The sequence below is a fragment of the Coregonus lavaretus genome, assembly GCF_964263955.1.
Source record: "Coregonus lavaretus genome assembly, contig: SUPER_35_unloc_6, whole genome shotgun sequence".
Classification (NCBI taxonomy): Eukaryota; Metazoa; Chordata; class Actinopteri; order Salmoniformes; family Salmonidae; genus Coregonus; species Coregonus lavaretus.
Genome location: NW_028167176.1, coordinates 739,128 through 749,042, shown reverse-complemented (window position 1 = coordinate 749,042; position 9,915 = coordinate 739,128). Strand labels below are relative to the sequence as shown.

Genomic DNA, 9,915 nt, shown 5'->3' with positions numbered 1-9,915 from the left:
GTAATTAACTTATCTGCCTTTACTAAACTTGTAGATCATACATAAGCAGTTACATCTTTCTTTCGGTTACAATACAGGAGGAATTACATGATTTAGGTGTCATGTCATATGTTGAACACAAATAAATGTATTTGGAAGGGCATGTTTTATACTAGCTGTGCGGGCTACAAGGAGAAGCAGCCCAGCTGGTAGGATAAACCGCTGTAGTCGCACAAAATTGAATATATAACATTGCGGATAACGTTCGTAATGACAATTTAATGTGTATAACATCTAAAGACATGCATCACTATACTGAGACTGTTGCCGTTCCTAAAATGAGGTATTTGTGTGTTAGTTTTTTAGCCTTTGTTCATGTTTTTATGTGCCCCTACAACTGCTGAACGAGCATGAGGAAGTATATCGCTGGAGTGGTAAGGTTCTCAAAAACAAGTGAGATAGCAACAACAACAAAAAGGTGTCTGTGTACTTCTATAACATGCAATTTACATCGAAAATAGTGATTTGGTTCAAATAAAGTTTACTTCGCCTTTACAGGAAAATCATTGTGGAACCAGACCTAAAACGTTTTATCTGTAGCCTAGATGGTATATAGCGTTTATCTAGGTGTCATTCAAAGCCTTAGTGTACTATTTACAGTTACAGGCCTGCTACACTGGATGTGTAACTTTTGCTGGGCGTGAGATGCTCATATGGTTTTCAATTAAACCTGTGCCTAAACAACGCGCTCTGTGAGACATATCTACCCTTACAAAATCAACGGCCAAACCACAAGCGGAACTCACCATGTCTGTTGTCTGACTAAGAGCCTGTGATTGCTCTTCTCCCACTGGTACCAGTGATGGCGGACCTTTTTCTTCCACAGTAGGATCACGTTCTAGCCAAATACCATTGGCCTCTTGTTCATTGAGGATTTGATCAACGACTGGGAAGTTTCTCAAACCTGGTGGGGGAGTTAACATACAAACACAGATTTAGATTTTCTGAAAATGTGGATCAACACAAAATCGGGATAACGAGGCTCAGATTTCATAAATATAATGGAAATATGCCATCACTCATGGTATAGCTACGTTTATCTGAGAAATAGATTGTATTCGCTATATAGTTAGTACCTTTTCACTAAGGAGATGATAGGAGCTAAGCAATAGGGCAATTACTGGCTAGCAGACTTAACTCCACTTCATGGTGAAGGAAGTTTCTCTTTCACCATGAAGTGGAGTTTAGTCCGCTAACTACAAGCCATAATTGGAGCCAGGACGCCCGTCCGTCACAGACAGGCGACTGCTAGCTAGTTAGCCATCCTCTTCGCTCTGGGAGATGTGTAACGATACAGGTCTCCAGGAGCGAAAAGTCTACTAGCTAGCTAGCCGACATGTGGGGAAGTAATTGTATCCGAGCTTCCTACACAGACAAATAGCCTATACGCATAATACCTAATTTAGCGAGTCATTACTCACCGGTTTTTTTTATACTGTCCATGCAGATCGCTGGCTTCTCCTTCCCGATGCTATTCTCCATCGCCTGTGACTTTATCGATCTTTGGTTTTGTTCATGCACCATTTCCACTCGTAGAGCAGCACACGTTTCTCCCATAAGTTGACAGATGTCTTGCAAGGCTTTTTCTGTCAAAGTTTCTATAATGGAGGCAACCCGAGAACGAAAAGCGAGTTCGAAAGACATGGCTACAAAATTCACCAGTCTCGCTAATTTAGCCTGGTAAATGTTAGCTAGTGTGCTAGAATGAAATGAATGTGGAACCAAATATGTTATAAATTAAAACTAAACCCTTCTGTCTGTGGTGGAACGATTGAATTGCTGGTGGCCGTTTGGTTCCGGACAGCTGACGAGGTTGCTCCGGTGATATACCGTAAACACTCGTTTATCTGCCACCTTAAATTGACCAGCTGTTTGAGTGTTTGTGTTATACATGCAAAATAATAAAATTAAACGATGTAACAGGTTGACACATTTTTATTCCTCTCAAAAAGCAAGAACATAGAGTTGACAAACCTTTAAAATGCTGTTACTGAAACCACTGATGTCACAAGAAAGATCTCAATTCCATCATTTTCATTAACACCTCTTCTACAACCCTTGCTGTCCAGATTCAAAAATGATTTACTGACATGAAAGGGAAAATCCAATATTCAAAACAATACACAATTGCAGGTAACACAATACACCCTTAAATAAATTAAGACCGGTGTTACGATACTGATAGTTTCACAGGAGGTTGGTGGCGCCTTAATTGTGGAGGACGGGCTCGTGATAATGGCTGGAGCGGAATTCGTGGAATGGTATCAATTACATGTGTTTGATGCCATTACATTTACGCCGTTCCAGGCATTATTATGAGCCTTCCTCCCCTCAGCCTCCACTGGATGGTTTGTCGGGACTGATGGTTTGTTTACATAGCTGATGGTTTCTATGGCTGTAGCTAGATGGAGTAGGCCTACAGCTACATCTAGTTGTCGCGTCAGGGACAACAGTTGTTGACAACTTGCTAAACCTAATTTGCTACATTAGTTATTCTAACCTGCTACGTTAGTTCTCCTAACCTGCTAATTGATTAGACCCTCCTTTACAGCAACACTGCTGGCTTCAGAGCGAAGTGAAATCCCATAAGGCACAGCGTTATTGAGTTTGTGTAATTTCACACAAAATAATGGCGGGTGCCTAATTATATGCCACGTGCATTCGTTTATGGCGGATTTCGATACTTGACACATGTACAAGATTAAATACCTCCCAAATTAAAATGTGTAACTGTTACTGAGGTTTATATCTTGTATAACAACAGGGGTAATTTGTTTTGAATTTCATGCTTGTTTTATTATTTAAAAGTGGAACATGAATTGCATCATTCAAGTCATGTGTGTCCCGAGTTGATGGGTTTATTGATCCCCTTGCCTGGCTACCCAAACGCAACGCTCCAGCCAAACGCCACGCCCACAAACGTTTATTCTCTGCAACGAGTCTGTATTTAAATCCTTCCAGATGATTTGTAGAATGCAAACACATAACGGTTCTGATTGGTCCAAGAAACCGATGGGTGAGAATCTCCCCTTTCACAGTGGGGTCACAGTTTGTAGCCAAAAACGAGTCCCGTGGGACTCGCGGTGGATTGAGACGCAGTCCATGCAAAAAACTGGACTGACCAATTTAGATATTTTCAAATACATCCAACTTAAAAGTTTAATATCAATACATTGGTACACGTTGTCCGAGAGAGATTTACATGGTTATCAAAACGTCACACCAGGATAAGCCTACACGAAACACAGCCCTTATTTTAAGTGTTTCTAAAATCCCCTATGGAGAAAATGAATGGTGGAAAAACGATTGGAACCATTTCCCAGTTTGACCGCTAGGTTTTATGGGTATTATGACAGCTCCACTGTGGGGCTCTATTGGCACAAATTGGAGGGAATGTTGGAACATAAATAACAAAATTACAAAGAACAAAAATGTACACTTAATCCAGTATAAACTAATGTATAGAATTTATTACACAAGAAACGAAATTCACAAATTATACAGCACAACGGCAAAATTATGTCTTAAGTGTAAAACTAACGATGACTCAATAACCCATGCCTTCTGGGAATGCTATAAAGTCCAAAAGTTATGGGCGGAGTTAGAAAGTTGGCTGTCAGAAGTATTACAATGTAAATGTACTTTTAATCCGTCTGTCTGCATATTTCAAGACATGGCATACGTGGGTGCAGTGAGATACCCAATGTGTTGGACGATACTTTTCTCGTCAATCATCTTAAACGTATACTTAAACTGTAAAATCAACCAATCCTCCATCGTTAACACAATGGAAAGGTCAAATGCTTTATTATCTAAATGTTGAAACAGAGAGAGAGAAACAAAATGGTGCAGTTTGAGGCCATGTGGCGGAGACTGTTGCGGGCGCTGGAGATGGGGGTGTGAGCAGGTGGGTCTGGGCAGGGTGATGTTGTGGCTGTTTGTCTGCGTCTGTATGTTGTCGTTTGTATGCGTATGTTTCGTACGGTTTAACATTTTTTTTACGTATCATGACCAGGACGTGGCTGGTCCACCATTAGAGGGTGCTTTTCTAGCTGGTGTTTTTTGAGATGGTACTGTCTTTCAAAGTCCTCATTGCACTCTGAGCATCTGAAGGGCCGATCTCCCTTATAAACAATGCACTCGTGCGTATCGCGATCCTGGCGCTCCTTGAACGTCTTGCCACAGCCTGAGCACCAGTAGTCTTCTCCAATGTGTTTGCGTTCATGGTTGTCTCGCGATTTAGGATATACAAACATCATTCCACACACAGAGCAACTGCAGGGTTTTTCTATAGTCTCCTCAACTCGATTTTCTGGGTCGTCAGTCTGCTCCACCATTAGAGGGTGTTTTTCCAGCTGGTGTTGTTTGAGATGGTACTGCCTTTGAAAGGCTTCACTGCATTCGGAACAGCTGAAGGGACGTTCTCCTTTGTAAACAATGCACTCGTGCGTGTCACGATCCCCGCGCTCCTTGAACATCTCACCACAGTCTGAGCACCAATAGTTTTTTCCAGCGTGACCACGCTCATGCGTGTCACGAGATGTGGCCTGCAGGAAGGTTTTTTCGCACATAGAGCAACTGTAGGTTTTCACTGTGTGTTTGGATCGCTGGTGCCTGGTCAAGAAATTCTGAAACTTGAATTTCTCACCACAGATATTGCAGCTAAAGGGCATCCCTGTGTGTGTTATCATGTGACTTGTCATTCTGCGTTTTTTGTTCTCAGTCTTTCCACATATTTCACAAGTGTACCTTTTATTATATTTCTTCTTTACGGGTGCCGGAGCATCCTCAGTTGACACCAGCAACGGACTCTGTTCTCTCTTTAAGTCCTCGAGTCCAAGTTCTTTGGATCCCCCAGAGGCTTGACTTCTCTCTGGCTCATCACTTTCTCCTGTGATATTCTGGTTGGCCTTGTGAGTCTCTGGAATCCACTCGCTGTAACCTGGAAAGGAAGTCACCAACAATACATTTCACAGGGATGTTTCACAGTGACCCATATTGGCCAATACAGAAGCTAAGAGTATAACTCCTACTGCAGAGTTTGCCTGTGCTTCTTGTATTAAACATACATTCAAATAATAGCTTCAACTGACCTTGAGACTCCATGTCATCATCATCCATTTCCTCCTGTTTAATGACCAGTGGTGCTGACCATGTCTCCACCCCCTTCCAAAAGACAACCAATGCTGTTATGAACTCTTATCAGCCTTTAGGCCAGTAGATCATACAGCAACAGTTACACTAGCATCTTTGTTAAAACAATTGTTTTTTATATATAAAAACAAAACAGGGGGAATGACACCAAAATAATGTTATTGTACACATATACATTTCTTCAGAAGGGCATTTATGTTTAAATGAGTATCCTTGGGAGCCCTAAACGTTTTATCATCTGTAGCCTAGACAGTATAGAGCTTGCCTAGGCATCATTCAAAGCCTTATTATTTGCAGTTACAGACCTGCTACACAGGACGTGACACTTTTGCAGAGCACGAGTTCGCATGGTTTTCAATTAAATATGGCTGGGCCTAGCCAGAGCAGCTCTGAGACATATCTACCCTTACAAAATCAGCAGCCAAACCACAAGCTAAACTCACCATGTCTGTCATCTGACCAAGAGGCTGCAATGGCTCTTCTCCCTCTGGTAACAGTGATGGTGGACCTTTGTCTTCCACAGTAGGATCACCTTCTAGCCAAAGACCATTGGCCTCTTGTTCATTGAGGATTTGCTCCACGACTGGGAAGTTTCTCAAACCTGTTGGGGAAGCTAACATACAAAAACAGATTGAGATTTTCTAAAAATGTTGTTCAACACAAAACAGGGATATCGAGGCTCAGATTTCACAAACAGTGGCGTAAAGTACTTAAGTAAAAATACTTTAACATACCAAAAAACGACTTCAGTAGTATCTGTACTTTACCATTTATATTTGACAACTTTTACTAAACTACATTCCTACAGAAAATAGTGTACTTTTTACTCCATATATTTTCCCTGACATCCAAAAGTACTTCTTACATTGACAGGAAAATGGTCCAATTCACACACTTATCAAGAGAACATCCCTGGTCATCCCTACTGCCTCTGATCTGGCGGACTCACTAAACACAAATGCTTCCTTTGTAAACTGTCTGTGTGTTGGAGTGTGCCCATGGCTATCCGTCAATAAAAATATGAAAATTGTGCCTTCTGGTTTGCTTAAAATAAGGAATTTGAAATGGTTTATACTTCTACTTTTGATACTTAAGTACATTTTAGGAATTCCATTTACTTTTAATACTTAAGTATATTTAAAACCCAAATACTTTGACTTTTACTCAATTAGTATTTTACTGGGTGACTTTCACTTTAACATGAGTCATTTTCTATTAACCTCCTGAGAACCAAGGAAAATATGGTTTTTCCTAATCATATTTTTTGTGATTCAATAACTGTTTAGGGTTAAAAAAAGCATCCTACAATTTCCACATTTTAATTTAAAAAATTTATTTTACAGCATGTCCACTGTAGTGGACAACAGGATCATTTGAGTACGAAAAGAGACACATTTGGTAGATACAAATTTTTTACAGAGTTCTTACAGATTACAGAGTTTTTATGAACTAAGAATACATACATTTTGGGCTGTAGATTGATTATTATCATCCAAGAATACAGACATTTTGATTATACAATACACATTCATCATTCTTGAATCCTTTTCCTTACATTTCGCAAGGATAGCTTTACTATTAAAGCTTAACACTTTGTTATGTCCATATCCTTTGATTGGTCCCCTTGAATCCTTTCAGTGTTATTTGAACAATGAACATATAACTAATGTGTAACAGATTTATTTTGGATTTTTTCCTTCTGTCAAACTGAATCCAATCTAGCTTTTTCCTTCACTCTTCATTTTGTTCTTAGTATTTTCTTTGTTAGTGGTGAAAGTCCTGGAAGCAATTTCTCTTTTTGGTAATGCAGAGGAACATCTTGCATTTGGTACATCTCATGTACGTCTTGCTCTTGCAGCCCTTATTTCTGCATCTTTCTGCATGCTTGGTATCCATCATCTCAGGCATGTGCATGGCTCCTAGTCTGCGCACAGATGGCTCTGGTTGTGGGATCCTCATTTTAGATGGTGGCTCATACTCATACTCACTCTCTTCACAGCTGTTTTCCAGTTCCGGACTCTCCAACAGCGAGCAACTGTAAGTGATCCCTGGGTTGTGTTTGGAGCGTTTGTGTCTGGTCGAGAAGTCTTGACGCTTGAATTTCTTGCCACAGATATCGCAGCTAAAGGGCAGCCCTGTGTGCTTTATCATGTGACTTGTCATTCTGCCTTTATTGGTCTCAATCTTTCCACATATTTCACAGGTGTTCCTTTTTATATTTATATTATTATATTTATTCTTCATGGGTGCTGCAGCATCCCCAGTTGACACCAGCAACTGACTCTGTTCTCTGTTGAAGTCGTCGAGTCCAAGTTCTTTGGATTCCCCAGAGGCTTGACTTCTCTCTTCCTCATCACTTTCTCCTGTGATATTCTGGTTGGCCTTGTGAGTCTCTGGAATCCACTTGTTGTAACCTGGAAAGGAAGTCACCAACAATACATTTCACAGGGATGTTTCACAGCGACCCATCATATTGGCCAATACAGAAGCTATAATTGTTTCAAAGAAGAGTAAAACTCAGCTTGTCTGTTTTGTATTGAACATTGATTAAAATAATAACTTCCACTGACCTTGAGACTCCATGTCATCATCATCATCATCATCCTCCTGTTTTATGACCAGTGGTGCTGGCCATGTCTCCACCCCCTTCCAAAAGACAATTAATGTAATTAACTTATCTGCCTTTACTAAACTTGTAGATCATACATAAGCAGTTACATCTTTCTTTCGGTTACAATACAGGAGGAATTACATGATTTAGGTGTCATGTCATATGTTGAACACAAATAAATGTATATGGAAGGGCATGTTTTATACTAGCTGTGCTGCGCGGGCTACAAGGAGAAGCAGCCCAGCTGGTAGGATAAACCGCTGTAGTCGCACAAAATTGAATATATAACATTGCGGATAACGTTGGTAATGACAATTTAATGTGTATAACATCTAAAGACATGCATCACTATGATGAGACTGTTGCCGTTCCTAAAATGAGGTATTTGTGTGTTTGTTTTTTAGCCTTTGTTCATGTTTTTCTGTGCTCCTACAACTGCTGAACGAGCATGAGGAAGTATATCGCTGGAGTGGTAAGGTTCTCAAAAACAAGTGAGATAGCAACAACAACAAAAAGGTGTCTGTGTACTTCTATAACATGTAATTTACATCGAAAATAGTGATTTGGTTCAAATAAAGTTTACTTCGCCTTTACAGGAAAATCATTGTGGAACCAGACCTAAAACGTTTTATCTGTAGCCTAGATGGTATATAGCGTTTATCTAGGTGTCATTCAAAGCCTAAATGTACTATTTACAGTTACAGGCCTGCTACACTGGATTTGTAACTTTTGCTGGGCGTGAGATGCTCATATGGTTTTCAATTAAACCTGTGCCTAAACAACGCGCTCTGTGAGACATATCTACCCTTACAAAATCAACAGCCAAACCACAAGCTCAACTCACCATGTCTGTTGTCTGACTAAGAGCCTGTGATTGCTCTTCTCCCACTGGTACCAGTGATGGCGGACCTTTGTCTTCCACAGTAGGATCACGTTCTAGCCAAATACTGGCCTCTTGTTCATTGAGGATTTGATCAACGACTGGGAAGTTTCTCAAACCTGGTGAGGGAGTTAACATACAAACACAGATTTTCTGAAAATGTGGATCAATACAAAATCGGGATAACGAGGCTCAGATTTCATAAACATAATGGAAATATGCCATCACTCATGGTATAGCTACGTTTATCTGAGAAATAGATTGTATTTGCTATATAGTTAGTACCTTTTCACTAAGGAGATGATAGGAGCTAAGCAATAGGGCAATTACTGGCTAGCAGACTTAACTCCACTTCATGGTGAAGGAAGTCTCTTTCACCATGGAGTGGAGTTTAGTCCGCTAACTACAAGCCACAATTGGAGCCAGGACGCCCGTCCGTCACAGACAGGCGACTGCTATCTAGTTAGCCATCCTCTTCGCTCCGGGAGATGTGTAACGATACAGGTCTCCAGGAGCGAAGAGTCTACTAGCTAGCTAGCCGACATGTGGGGAAGTAATTGTATCCGAGCTTCCTACACAGACAAATAGCCTATACGCATAATACCTAATTTAGCGAGTCATTACTCACCGGATTTTTTTATACTGTCCATGCAGATCGCTGGCTTCTCCTTCCCGATGCTATTCTCCATCGCCTGCGACTTTATCGATCTTTGGTTTTGTTCATGCACCATTTCCACTCGTAGAGCAGCACACGTTTCTCCCATAAGTTGACAGATGTCTTGCAAGGCTTTTTCTGTCAAAGTTTCTATAATGGAGGCAACCCGAGAACGAAAAGCGAGTTCGAAAGACATGGCTACAAAATTCACCAGTCTCGCTAATTTAGCCTGGTAAATGTTAGCTAGTGTGCTAGAATGAAATGAATGTGGAACCAAATATGTTATAAATTAAAACTAAACCCTTCTGTCTGTGGTGGAACGATTGAATTGCTGGTGGCCGTTTGGTTCCGGATAGCTGACGAGGTTGCTCCGGTGATATACCGTAAACACTCGTTTATCTGCCACCTTAAATTGACCAGCTGTTTGAGTGTTTGTGTTATACATGCAAAATAATAAAATTAAACGATATAACAGGTTGATACATTTTTATTCCTCTCAAAAAGCAAGAACATATTGAGTTGACAAACCTTTAAAATACTGTTACTGAAACCACTGATGTCACAAGAAAGTTCTCA

General features: G+C 40.5%; 1 protein-coding gene across 1 annotated transcript; it reads right to left on the bottom strand.

The window, feature by feature from the left end:
* Positions 1-3,482: 3,482 nt before the first annotated feature.
* On the bottom strand, positions 3,483-5,881 carry LOC311110461 (zinc finger Y-chromosomal protein 1-like). The gene is made up of 3 exons (XM_084189012.1): positions 5,637-5,881; positions 5,133-5,205; positions 3,483-4,981 (listed from the first exon to the last, which is right to left on the bottom strand). The coding sequence occupies exons 1-3, from the start codon at positions 5,811-5,813 to the stop codon at positions 4,038-4,040; spliced, it is 1,194 nt and encodes a 397-aa protein (XP_084045138.1). The 5' UTR covers positions 5,814-5,881; the 3' UTR covers positions 3,483-4,037.
* Positions 5,882-9,915: the final 4,034 nt, after the last annotated feature.